The 13458-nt window shown below is 41.2% G+C and overlaps 1 protein-coding gene across 2 annotated transcripts; it reads right to left on the bottom strand.

Moving 5' to 3' along the window:
- Positions 1–832: 832 nt before the first annotated feature.
- On the bottom strand, positions 833–10898 carry METTL2A (methyltransferase 2A, methylcytidine). 2 transcript variants are annotated; one of them, XM_037163741.2, is made up of 9 exons: positions 10772–10898; positions 10471–10562; positions 8484–8842; positions 7366–7415; positions 6988–7048; positions 5199–5338; positions 3669–3775; positions 2450–2515; positions 836–1692 (listed from the first exon to the last, which is right to left on the bottom strand). In XM_037163741.2, exons 1-9 carry the CDS (start codon positions 10879–10881, stop codon positions 1535–1537), a joined length of 1143 nt encoding a protein of 380 aa, XP_037019636.2. In that variant the 5' UTR covers positions 10882–10898; the 3' UTR covers positions 836–1534. The 2 variants fall into 2 exon arrangements, with proteins under 2 accessions (XP_037019637.2, XP_037019636.2); XM_037163742.2 differs by lacking the exons at positions 10471–10562; positions 10772–10898 and adding an exon at positions 9878–10455 and having other exon boundaries at positions 833–1692.
- Between the last annotated feature and the right edge of the window lie 2560 nt (positions 10899–13458).

Below are 13458 nucleotides of genomic sequence, written 5' to 3'. Positions count from 1 at the left end.
TGAAACCAGGGGGTAGTTTGGTGAGGAATGGGGTTTTTAGTCTCAGAGCACTACTCTACAAAATGCTTACTAGGAACTTTCCAGTGGAGAGTGCCAGAAGGCATCACACCTCAATGAGGCCATTAAGGTTAACATCACCAATGCAGTAATTCAGAAGCACGTATCCCAGTAGGAAGCAATGGATGAACACAGCACCACTTCTGATATTCTTGCCAAAAAGGTAGAACTTGAACCACATCGTGAGGAAATATCAGCAAACCCAATGTGAGGGGCAGCCTGCAAAACAGGCGATAATCTTCAAATGTCAAAGTCATGAAAACAAACTTGAAGAAGGCTGAGGCATGACTACAAGCAACAAAATGGCTTTTTCCTTAAGTGATAAAGGATATATTGAGACCATTGGGAAAATCTGGTTATCTGTGGATGGCAGTGTTTCTGTGTAAATTTCTACTTCTGATGGACTTATCTAGTGATATCAGAGAATGCTCCACCACAGGAATTACATATGCAAATACGTAGTAGTGTTGAGACATTACCTTCCAACTTACTCTTAAAAATGACTCAGAGAAAAATTTACTACCCTTGTAATATTCCTTGTACTATACTTTTCTGTAAGTTTGGTCTGATTTTAAAAATTGCTTGTGTCTTCTCACATCTGTAACTGAAATAAAACAAGTTGAAAATCCAAAATGTAGGAATAAAGACTTGAACACATCCCATAACTTATGGCCCACAAGAGAAACAAGTAAAAGTGATCACTGAAAAAGAGCAGAACATAAAAAAGAGTAACAATGATGATGATCACATTCAGAAGTGATAAAAGTTCTCTCAATTTCTTTTTTTTTTAAGAAAAGATTTTATTTATTTATTTATTTTTAGAGAGAGGGGAAAAGAGGGAGAGAGAGGGAAGAAACATCAATGTGCGGTTGCCTCATGTGCACCCCCTACTGGGGACCTGGCCCACAACCCAGGCATGTGTCCTGGGTTGGGAATCAAACTGGCGACCCTTTGGTTCGCAAGCCAGTGCTCAATCCACTGAGCCACATCAGCCAGGGCTAGCTCTCTCAATTTCTGTGTCAAACATTAAAAGGCACAATAAAAAGAAAATAAGTGAAGATCCTTTTAATTTTTAGACACATGCTAATTAGAGGAGAAAAAGTACTTAAAATACCTCAGAACCACATATTTGAATTCCCAAATAACTTAAAACAGTCAAATAACACTTTATCATAGATGATACTTTCAAATGGAAATAAATTTTTGATGCCTTTAAAATTCCTAATTTCCATGAATATTTCAGTTATTAAGATATTACAAAATGGCAAAAAAGATTCTTTGAGATCTCAAAGTAAGAAAAAGCTGGAGAAAAGTATATATTAAAGGTCTTCACAAATATGAAGCATGATTATTAGAATCTTGGTAAAAAGTAGTTTTTCCTAGCTTCAGGAAAGGGCTCAACCTTGATTCCTTGAACTGCTCAGCGGGACACCATTTGTGGATGATCTTTTAAAAAAGCCAAGGCGCTGCCATCCTGTCAGGAGCCAGTGTCGGACCGAAGAGGTTTGCGGTATTTGCACTGAATCCAAACTCGGTACATTGTCAGCTGTTTCCCTCGGTTCACTTGCAATCGGCGATCCATTAGGTTCTGAACTTTTTCCAGTCCAGCAGTTGTGAAAAGTGTGTCCAATTCATCTAATTTGGAAAAGAGATGTTTATTATATTTTAAGTGGCTTCAGTGGGCTGTTTAGCTATAAACGCAGTAGTGGCTTGAAAACAGCAAGTTCGTGTTTAGCTGGGGGAAGCCAAACCATCAGTGACGGGTGGCCTGGAACTCAAGGGCAAGCTTTTTAAAGAGTCAGCTGATGGGGAGTAATGTTCGTGAAGGTCTTATTAACACCTTAAAATCACACGTGAAAACCTACATATATATATCAAAGCCATTTTTTTTTTTTTAGGGAGAGGTTTCATCACTTTAACCAAAGGCTCAGAAAAGTATGTGACTTGACCAGGGGCCCAGCTACCGAGTTTTCCTAAGGCACTGGTGGAGGAGCAGACCTGCAGCTGGGCAAGCAGCAGAGGACAGCTCTGAGTGACATCTGGAACCCTGGGAACACTAAGTTCATCCTAACTCGGGTGCTCCTATAGCACAACCCACTCAGAGAGTAAAACAGCTGCACTCTCTTGCAAAACGGGCTGGTTTCCCATTTTGAACAAAATGACAGGGAGAAAGGACAGAGAAGAATAAGGTGGAGGACTGAAGGTGTACAAGCTGAGCCTATTTGGAGAAGAGTGAGCGGTTCAGGTTGCCTGTGATGGACAGAAAAGGGCAGGAAAAGGCTGCAAAAAGGTAGGAGGAGGGCCAGATGGTCTTACTTCTGAAAGCCCACTGAGGAACTTTCAATACAGCACTGTGGCAGTGCTAGGGTAAACATGAGTGTTGCTTTCGTACCTTGAGTGAAGAAGTAAACTCTGGTGCCATCACCTCTCACGTAAAAATTTTCAGAGAGACACTGACCTGCAGAGCGATATGGCAAAAATCAGAGAAACTTAAACATGTGCGACTCTGACCCCCACACTAGTGTTCTGTTCCATGCTGCAACAGGTCATGTTCCCCCTTTCCCTGACTAAATAAATACCATACACTCTTTGTTTTAAAAAAAGAGAGAGAGAAATAAACATCAAGCAATATAGCTAAATTTAAGGAAACTTAAGACAGCCACCAGTACCATTTTGGTGACTGCCATTTCACACGTCTCTCCATGTGTCTACACACACACACACGTTCATAACTATGACACATATACTGTTTTGATCTTGGACACACTCTCCCTTCTGCTGCTAACCACTCCCTGGCTTTATGCCAATCTAACACCCTGGTGTGTAATCCTTCACCTTTTGAAGGTCAACATAATCTTAATTGCTTTACTTACTTGTGTATTTCTGCCCAGCTACTGTTATATGCGAGATCAAGTTTGAAACACTCATCTGCACACAGCTCTTCTCAGTTGGTAACACAATGGATCCCCCCTCCCATCCCCACCTAAGACCAGTGCTATGGGGTCTACCTCACACAACAAGTGATAAGTTCCTCTATTCAGAGGCATTCACTCTGTTTCCAAGACTTTGCTATGTATATATTAGGGGCTGGTTCTTAAAAAAGTCCCCAAAGGACAGTTGAATCAAACAAATACATGGTGTTTTTATTTATTTATTTATTTATTTATTTATTTATTTATTTATTTTTGAAGTTTACTTATTCTAGAGAGGAAGGGAAGAAGGAGAGGGGAGGGAGGGAGAGAAACATCGATTTGGGTGGGTCACTGATCTTCTCCTTATCTACTTGCTAAAAGCCCCTTGAAGAACAAGATACTAAGTCTTTATCTGTTTTATGCACCGAAAACATTTGCCTTTTAACTAATTAATGGAATCATTTGCCATACCACATTTAAAATGATACACTCAAATGTCTTTTTCTAAAAGTAGCTGTCATGGTGAAAAGGACCTCCCTAATTCCTAGATTATACAAGTCTCCAAAAACAGACCACCCCTGTCCTGTACTAAGTGGCTTTGTATGTGAAGCTATAATTCTAGAGTCTCTACTCTGTTCTACTGATTTGTATGTCTACTCTGATGGCAAAACCACTGTTTTGATTGTAGTAGCAAAATACCTTTTTTAAACCGAAGCTGAGCCATATCATGGCGGCCATAATCTCGCAGAAGCATCATCCCTCCAGGCCTCAGAAGCCTGCTCAGTCTGTCAATGGCCTTCTGCATCCTGTGGGGTAACAGGGAGTGAAGATCAAGTCTGTTTAAGGGCAGGATTCCTTTCCCTGTTGCATATCCTGAAAATTCAGTGGACTTCCTAATTCTTTATCCTTGCTTTAGTTAGAACAGGAACACACATTGAAATTTCTGACGTGCCTTCTGGGGCTTGCTCACAACTGAGGGTAATCTGCTTCCGCCTTAGGGCTCCACCATAAGGGAAGTGACAAACTCTGCCGGGCTCATTTCCTACTCTCCTAGGATCGCCTCGAGAGGAAGCCATCCCGCCCTGTGCTCCCAAGGCTCCCAGGGAGCCCTGACCACCCACTGTGAGACTAACCGAGGACTCATCTGCCTGCCCCTCTAGGGCCAAGCTCTTTGAACACAGAAACTGAATTTTTCCATTTGTTAAATGAAGACTGAACCTCAAGAACTTACAATTTACATGGTAACAGTCAGTATGCAAATGAACACCTATGGGCAGAGCACTTCACATTTCCTACTCCGCTTTCTGTATTGAGGCCTGGTACAGGTTTTGGCTTTTCTTACTTCAGAAGCATACACACTAAAGACTTACAAAAAAACATTTGAAAGTTTATTTAAATATTAAATAACTTATTTTTCACTTTAATGTTTCATTTTGGTCCGTGCCAGTTTTTAAAAGTCTGTAGCCCTTCAACTCCTGCAGTTATTAACATTTTGAGCCAGGCCGGGCCTTGTGTGCTGTCTTCCACTGGCCTTCACCGCACACGCCCAACACCCGTCAGGTCAGATGACTCAGTGCTATTCTAGAGGGAACTTGGGCTGCAGAAGACCAATCACTCTCCTGGGTTTCCAAGCAACACTGCTTCCTTGAGACAGCATTTCACCAGGAAGACGAGTTGCCTATGTCTATGAAGCTTTAACAGTATCTTTTAGGGCACAGTAATTATCTTTTATCTAAACTGATTTTATGAAATTCTACTGTACTTCAGTTTTCCACAGAACTTAAGGATCAGAGAACAGCTGAGTTAAGCTTCACTATAAATTTTGTGCTGTTAGTAAAAGCTTCATTTATTTAAGGCATTTAAAAAGACAAATAATGAGATGTCATCTAACCATGGTGGCACTCAGAGTTCTAAACCAGCATGTTATGAGATTATCAACAGGAAATTTCTCCGTACACCCATTAAGAATGGTTCCCCTCTTCTTTGGGGATATTACACCATAAAAATGAAAAGAACCAAGCACTGTTGTCAATAAGCAGAGGTTTAGAGGCTGAAACAGAAGTTGAACTTCAGGACAAAGTTAGAAAAATGGCTGAGATGCTTCAGTCATTTGAGATGGAGTGGCTTCTATCAGAAGATTCTTATTCTTCAAGACCCAACTCTGTTATCAAGGTCCCTGATTAAAGCTGTGTTTTTGTTATACTACTGGGTAAGGGACTTATAACTTACTTGTCTGGAACAACTGCTGAAAGAACAAATATGAGGACGATGATATCAAGACTATTCCTGGGAATTGGGTAGCTCTTATCTTCGTCACACAAATCGTGAACAAAGGCAAAACACCGAGAAGGATCATATGCCGAATTTGTCTGCAGATGGTTGGAAGACAGACACACACAGGCTGGAAAATGTTCAGAGCCTCAAGGTAAGTTAATCCTGCTTTAAGTATAATTGTGGTTACTTCCTTCTGAGGGATAGAGCTCTAATCATTAAGGCACACATTCCTACTCAAAGGCCAAGAACCAAGAACAACTATAGTGAAGAGCCTGTGGAATCCGACTGGTGCTTTTAAAATGGAATGTTCCCGATTCTTCTATTATATTCTGATGTAGGGACTTAGATCTGAGGACTGGAAAATGATCAGGTAGGTAAGTGACCAAGAGGGAAAAGAAAAACCTCACAAGGAGAAAGACAAAACATACTGAAAAAGCATGATTTAAAACAACTCCCAATGCAACTACAGCATGTTACACAGATCACAGAATTCTCCAGGAAAATCTATTTCTTTAAATGTGGAAATTTTTATTTATTAGAGCAAACACAGTTTAGGGTAACTTCTCTTTTCACATCTCTTGTGAGTCACATCTCACAAAAATGTGACTTCGTTCCTTACTGGTCACAGCTAATTAAAAAGGAGCGAGCAGATTATCAGCTGGGCTGGGTCAACCAGACTCTTTCTGGTGACTGTGGAACAGGGGCAGTCGTGCTGGTGAGGTTCTGAGAACACCCGAACCGAGTGGACCTGCAAGGGAGTGGGAGGGGCAAGCATGTTGGGGCCATGTGCAAAACCAGAAAAAACTGAAAGCTAGTGTGCAAAGAGAAAACAAATTTTATCTTATTTACTTATTTTTAGAGAGAGGAGTAGGGAGAGAGAAAGAGAGGGAGAGAAACATTGATCGATTGCCTCTCACATGCCCCCAACTGGGGCCCTGGCCCTCAACCCAGGTGGTGCCCTAACTGGGAATCAAATTGGTGACCTTTTGGTTCTCAGGCTGGCATTCAATCCACTGAGCCACATTAGCCAAGGCAAGAAAACAAATTTTAAAAAGGCAAGTGAGGCCCTGGCTGGTGTAGCTCAGTGGGCTGAGCACGGGCCTGCAAACCAGAGGATTGAGGTTTGATTCCCAGTCAGAGCACATGCCTGGGTTGCAGGCCAGTTCCCAGCAGGGGACACATGAGAGGCAACCATACATTGAAATTTCTCTCCCTCTCTCCTTCCCTTCCCTCTAAAGATAGATAAATAAAATCTTTAAAAAAAAAAAAGGCAAGTGAGCACTGGGTAATGAAAGATAAGACATTATGAACTTGAGGGAAGTGTAGTGATAGAGGGAAGGGATGGCAACACCTTGCCGGCCAGCCAACTTGCCTTGGTATGAGACCTTTCCAGGGTTGCATTTCGGTGCTGGCTACACTTGAGGCTCTTGGGTTCTATGACATTCCACTTTATTGGTTGAGTTTGTCTACATGTTTCTGTGACTTGTAACTCAAAGATCCTTGACTGAACAATCATCTCATTTCAATTCTTAAAAAATACATTCGGAGAGGCAGAAAGACCTCCCCAAAATTCCGCAGCTGGCAAGTGGCAGATTCTGTATTTATGTCTGACCCTCTCGTCTATCCCAGGCTGTTTCAGTAAATCTTTGACTTCCAGACCACAGTATAATAAGAAACTGTGATTTTTTAGGAGAGCTTTTCCCTTTAGTCAGTGAAAATTACTGATAGGAGCCACTGCACTCACCTGGACCAGCTGTATAGCTGTGGAAGAAAAATCACAACAGTAAACAAAGAGTCTTGGGTCACTGAAATGGGCAGAAAAAACAAACAGCAGAACAATTACATTACAAACTGGATTATGTCTATTTTCTTTCCTGATTAAGAGTTAAACTATAAAAGGTACTATATATTAACAATGTAACAGGTTTTAAATCTCACTGATTTCCCTGAAGACAAAGGTAACTTATAAATCAGATTAAATCAAAACAATCCATTCATGGATACTGTAGAAATCCAAATCTCCCCTAACCCACTGTTATATTTGATGCAGTAAGAGTTTTGATAAACAAACCCCACTTTTCTCCTTTTTGCTGCCATGCAGTTAAACTTTAAACATACTTACTTGTTGGTTTGTAAAATTGGAAAGACTGTGTTTCCCACACCACAACCGACCTGCAGAGGGAAATGAACTTATTAATCTTATTAAATGAACTTATTAAGAACTTTCCAAATTAATTACCTGAACCTACATAAGTAATCAACAATAGGTACTTTCGCCTAATTGTATTAGGGATGATGTGGTGGCCAGAGCCAAACAGTACCCATGACATTTCCTGACCTTGACCTCAGGAGCCCTTGAAGAAGTAGCATGGGCTTTCATTAGCAGAAGGGAGCTGGTCTAAAAGAAGGGTGTGTGTGATTTTACTTTCTGAACTCAAGTGAATGGTCTCATAGATGAATTCTTTTCTTACTGAGCTTCACTACATCACAGAAAAATGTTTCTAATAGACTGGCTGAAAAATTCATGAATAGGGAACCATTATTTCACTGTCCTAAATACAGTGCTGAGTGTGGTAATTAAAAAAAGTGACTACTTACTAAAGGCTCACTATGTGCCAGACACTATTAGCTATTTACATACATGAATTCAATTAATCTCCATAAAAATTATGAGGCAGAGGGAAACAGAGAGAGCCAGAAGTCCCATTCTGTTTGGGAGCTATAAGACACTAGTACAAGGTCATGCCATAGGACTCAGTCTTAAGACTAATCAGCTTCCGGTGGAGTATGTGATCACCATTTGTGAATTTACATTACAGTACCCACCCAGACACTTTTCCAGGTCTAGCCTTACCTCTGCAACACTGTGCAAACTCAAGACAAGAATTCTCTCACATCTGAGAAGCAGGCACCATTCCAACTAACCTCTCCACTTTATAAGAGAAGTAACAGAAGTTGTCTTGGGACTCTTCCAGATGACAGGTGCAACATGACCTGCAACTTTCAGATGCAAAACCAAGTTCCCAGGCGGCACCTCAGGAGATCTTTCTTTGTTTGCCACAACCACCAGATACCTTGGTCTGCATTTAGGGCATTTCAATTCAAAAAGGGAGGTGATCCCTGGCCAACATAAGAGTCAAGTCTTCACCAGATGTCACTTTGTGGTTGGCCCCTCTTAAACTGACTACATGTACAACATTGCTTTATTAACCCTACTACCAGACAAGAAAGGGAGGTTACCTCGAATATGCGGTAGGTGGCTGAGGATCCAGGAAACTCATCAGCACAAACTTCCAGGTGACTGAGTTTCTGAGTTATGTTCTCTTCCACAGGAAGAGTATGTGCTTTATGTCCAAGGCCGTTTGAAGAGCATTGGTGCTGTTCTTCCTTTAGGAAGCCTGGTCCATCCTCACTGCTCTTCCATCCAGGCACTTGACTCCTCTTGTTCTCTGAGAGCAAATCCATCAAGTGATTTTCGTTTTGACTAGGTGCCAGCTCTGGGAATTCAGTGAAAAGCCAATGTCTGTCCTTGAAAAATCCATTTTCATGGATTTTGTAAAAGTCATTCCAGTATTTATTGGCATTAATCTCGTAATCAACTGTAAATGTTTAAGAAAAAGAATTTAAGAACCATTTCTCCATAGTTTATTTGTATCTAATGTCAATTATCACCTTGCTTCACCGAAAGTCATTTCAGATTAAAAGTATGCTCAATTAGAGCCACAGCCTCAGAGACGGAGACCATTTCATCCTACCACCTATCGTACTTGCATTCCCTCCATAACTTGTCCTTCCACGGAATCCAACTTCTGCCAAGACACTTATTACCTATCGATTCTTCTCCCACATCTTTGGACAGCTCTTAACTATCAGAAAATTCTAATGTTAAACAAAAGCTCTGCCTAATCACTTTTGGTCAAAAGGTCCTACCATTTCTCAGGGCCATAAAAGACAACTCTTTTATGTTTTGAGGGCTGTTATTTTTCCCTCTAGATCTTCTTTCACAAGCTAAATATCCCAGGTTATTCAGTTGTTCCCATGTGAACTCAATGGTTCCAATACAGGCAGCTCTTCTTTAAATGTGGTTCTCCTCTGTCTGAGGTTCTTTATAAAGTGTGGAGCCCAGAAAAGAATACTACTACTCATAGATACTAAAAATGGAAAGAAGGCTAAAAGAAAAAAAAGAGAATGCTAACAAGGAAAAAGCGTCTTCAGATGAGAAGAGTTTTGATGCCGGAGGACAGAGTATACTAAAGAAGTGTGGCCTGTTTAGAGGAAAGCTGTTGTTTAAGGTGATCAAGGCTGTTCTAGATTTCAGTTTCCTGCTCTTTGTCAATACAGGACCTTGATAAGTGTCGTAGAAAGAATAAAAATCTAAGAAACTGGATAGTCCCACCACTGCCACTGCTAACTGCTTACCTCTGGGCAAAGCACTTAGTGTCCTGTGGTCCAAGTTTCTGTAACTGTAAAAAGAGGACAGTGGACCACATGATTTTCAAAATCCCTTTCAACTTTAAGTTGCTTTGATCTAGTTCCTGTCACACTATGTCAGGTAAATATTTTGGGACTAGAATCTTCTTAACTGTTGTACAGAGATCTTTCAGTGGGTACTACTCTCTAACTTCTGGACCCACCTTCAATCTCTCTTAGGATATAGGCCCAACCAGTGCTAGTTTTAGTATCTAGGGGCATTTTGCAGTGAAGTCATCCACTTCTTCAGAAGTGGTCTCTTTTTCTTTGGCCAGACTTATCTCCATTCCGTTTCACCCATCTTTCCTTGGCAGAAGCCTTAAATCCTCATAGCCAGCACACAAGGAAAAGACACATAATTCATCAGTCATCAGTCCCCTTCTCCAACAACATTTAGAATCTAACCACTTGAATCTAGCTTTGATAACATTTCCTCAGGCAAAGTATAATCATACATTAAGTAAATCCTCTAAGACAATCTTCTGGTGGTTGCCATAGGCCAATCATATTAATATGGGTCTAGTGAACACAACTGAAAACCTAAACATTAAAACATAATAACAGTCGAAAATAAAACACCCTCTATGCCCTAACAAGATTTTACCGGTATAACCCTTTTCCATTCATGCACATCCCCTCCCTCTCCCGTTTTAAACCCGAGTCCAGGAACAGACTCTTGGCAGTCTCGGTTCTCTGGCCTCCCGCAAAGCGCATCCAGCAGTCCTCTGGCTGCCATCGAGGGTCGCCGTGGGCGCACCTTGCTTCTCCTGGCACACCCGCTGGGTACTGTTCTCCTGGACTTTCCTCTGCGCCGCCGCGGCCTGCTCTTCCGACCACTCCACATTGTCCCTGGGAAAATCAAACAGGCAGCTTAGGGGCCTCACGTTCCAGCTGCGGGCAGGGTGAGGGGCTGGCTTCCGAGCGCCTCTTCTGGGGGCGCAGAGCGACTCGAGTTAGGGCAACGGGACTCGTAGCTGGCGGTCAGGGGCTTCTCGGAGAGCTCCAGGGCGGAGGGACAGAGGGTGAGCAGCGGACCGGAGGAGAGGAAAAACGATTACCAGGCATTGTAGTGGAAAACACGAGCCGGATCGCTCAGCAAGCGATTCCCGAACTGCTGCCTCTTCCTGCGGTCCTCCGAGGGCGAGCCTTCAGGGAAAGAACCTGCCATGATACCGGACCCGGAAATACCTGCCACTCCGTAAGACGAGAACTTCCTGCGGGACCACGCCCCCTTCCGGGAGTCGCCGGGTGTGGGCGGGAAAAGACGGAGGCAGGGAAGGGCGGCCCGGGTGGTGGGTCACAGGTAGGCGCTCAAACGCTCTTGGGTGAGGCTGGTCTTGAGTTTTACAAGGGCTCTGGTGGACTTGCGTGGTGGCAAGAAAGTGGGAGACGTTCTACTTGAGCCTTCTTTCAATGCTGGGATCCTCTAACAGGTTCCCTTATTTCACTCAAGTTGAAAGACAAGAAAAATCTTGAATCACTTAGAATTAAGGGTACCTAATTCCACTGTAGAACTAATAATGGCCAAAAGAACTGTGGAAGGTAGCTCGCAAGGTGAGGAAATAGAACAATGTTCCAGCCTCTAGAATCAGCTTTTCATAGTGTGAAAACTATGAAATATATATATTCTTCTCATTATTTTTCTCAGGGAAGGATATGAAATAAATAACCAATGAGAATTTAAAAAAAATTTTTAGCCATGGCTGGTGTGGCTCAGTGGATTGAGTGCTGGCCTGTGAACCAAAGGATGGCCAGTTCAATTCCCAGTCTGGATATGTACCTGGATTGTGGGCCAGATGGGGGGGGGGGGGGGCTTGTGAGAGGCAACCACACGTTGATGTTTCTTTCCCTCCCTTCTCCTCTCTAAAAATAAAATAAAATCTTTAAAAATTTTTTATAACTTGATAACCTGTTTAAATTATCCATACCCAAGCTTATTTGCCCAATCAAGACTTAATTCGTACACAGGTGTAGTTTTGTTAATACAGTTCAGCCTCACATTTCTATTTCAATTACTACAAACTGATTCTGACAAGAGTCTTTTAGAAGAAGGTATGCTGTCGATATAAGATAAGGTTAATTGAGAAGACTTCCAGAAAAGTGATGATTACCATTTGGAAGGAGAGAAGAAAAGAGTTAGTTATTTGAGTGGTGCAGTATTGGAGTTAGCACACGATGATAACCAGTGATCATTTAGTCCAATGCAGATTCTTTCCCTGGTCAAAACTAGGACACACAGTGAGAGATTCTATACCTCTCCCACAACAGAAATGGAAACAATCCTCAAATCCTCTCTAATCACAAAGAAAAATACATGAGAATAATATAAAAAAAAAGATAAGATTGTAAAGACCTTGTACTTTATTTGAAGACAAAATACTTTTGCCACTGTCATGGTCTTTTGAAACATTTTGAACAAAACCTCCTTTCCACATAAGTACAAGTATTTCTGTCTTTTTTCAAGGGCAGCTGTTTGCAGATTTGGTGGTAGATTTATACTTATTCCTGGCATCTTGTTCTCTCATCTACAAGCTTTTCTTCTCCCTACACCAAAATCTGTTAGGGCTCCCAATCAACAGCCCCACTGTGTAATTTCCTGCAGAGAGCTCACTCTTGAAGTTACTTATTACTATATTAGTTCCAATAATTAGAGTCACTTAAAATGCCAAACAACTTGGGCTCTCTTGATGAAATGTGTTAAAGTATTCTAAACTTAACTTTTATGCCATTATCTTTGGTTGATCTGTACAACTCAATTTTGGTTATCTGTTGAGGCACCTAAAATATTTTTTCCCCCAAGAAATTTGGAAGACAAGGCCGAGTCCTGTGTGGTTATTAGACAGCATACCTCAGTACGTTTCAGAGAAGCTAAGGGTCCCCCTGCTGGTGAGTAGTGAGAACTCTTCTAGCTCAGTGGGCGGTATCGGTTCAAAGGATGTAAAAGGTTAGGAACTCCAGTTTGGATTATTGCCTTGGCTGTCAACCGGGGACAGGGTAGTTAATTGTTTCATGATTTTCTTTCAGTTTCAATGAGTGGAAATTCTGGTCTGTGTAAGTCTGGGCTCAGGAACTGAAGGGCCAGGGATGGCACCCTTGGCGTCCCAGTTTGCTCTCCTTAAAGTTTCACAGAACCTGCTGGACAGCATTTGTAGCAGCCCTAGATAATTGAATAAGCTGACTTAAAATCTTTAATTTTAAAACATATTTTCTCATTTTTTCTTATTGCAAAATAAATATGTTTATTGTAGAACATTTAGAAGATGCAGGTAAGACAAAAGAAGAAATATCCCATCCCATCCTTAATTTAACTCATTACACACTTTGGTTTATATCCTTTCAGCCTTTTTTCTGATTTACTTATAGAAATAACTTTTAAGTTAAAGTATTTTTAGAGAAAACTGTTTTGTGTCCCTCTTTTTAACAGTTTCATTGAGGTATACTTTACACACAATTAAACTCATTCATTTTAAGTGTACAGTTCAATGAGCTTTTGTAAAAATCTATATTTGTGCAGCCAACACCATACTTAAGTTTAAGAACATAATAAAGTTTCCTCATGCCTCTTAGCAGTTATAGCCTGCTTATAAATCTAATAATCATTTGTGAATATTATTCTTTTGTTTGAAATATTTTTACAACATCATTTTGATGATTATAGTATTGTTTTATATAGCTGTACCATGATTTATTGGACATTGAGGCTTCTTTAAATTTTTTACATAAAAATTCAACATGACAAACATCC

The sequence above is a fragment of the Artibeus jamaicensis genome, unplaced genomic scaffold (genome assembly GCF_021234435.1).
Source record: "Artibeus jamaicensis isolate MK-2021 breed Jamaican fruit bat unplaced genomic scaffold, CSHL_Jam_final contig_1998, whole genome shotgun sequence".
Classification (NCBI taxonomy): Eukaryota; Metazoa; Chordata; class Mammalia; order Chiroptera; family Phyllostomidae; genus Artibeus; species Artibeus jamaicensis.
The sequence above is the reverse complement of the archived record's forward strand: the minus strand, read 5'-3'. Positions and strand labels throughout refer to the sequence as shown.

What these genes read in the sequence shown, in the direction of transcription:
- METTL2A (XM_037163741.2), bottom strand. Translation starts at nt 10,881, where the DNA reads ATGGCAGGTTCTTTCCCTGAAGGCTCGCCCTCGGAGGACCGCAGGAAG. An exon ending in GGTGTGCCAGGAGAAGCAAG is followed by an intron (nt 8,843 to 10,470) that starts GTGCGCCCACGG and finishes AAACATTTACAG; the next exon opens with TTGATTACGAGATTAATGCC. An exon ending in TCAGCAGTTGTTCCAGACAA is followed by an intron (nt 3,776 to 5,198) that starts GTAAGTTATAAG and finishes GTTACCCCACAG; the next exon opens with GATGCAGAAGGCCATTGACA.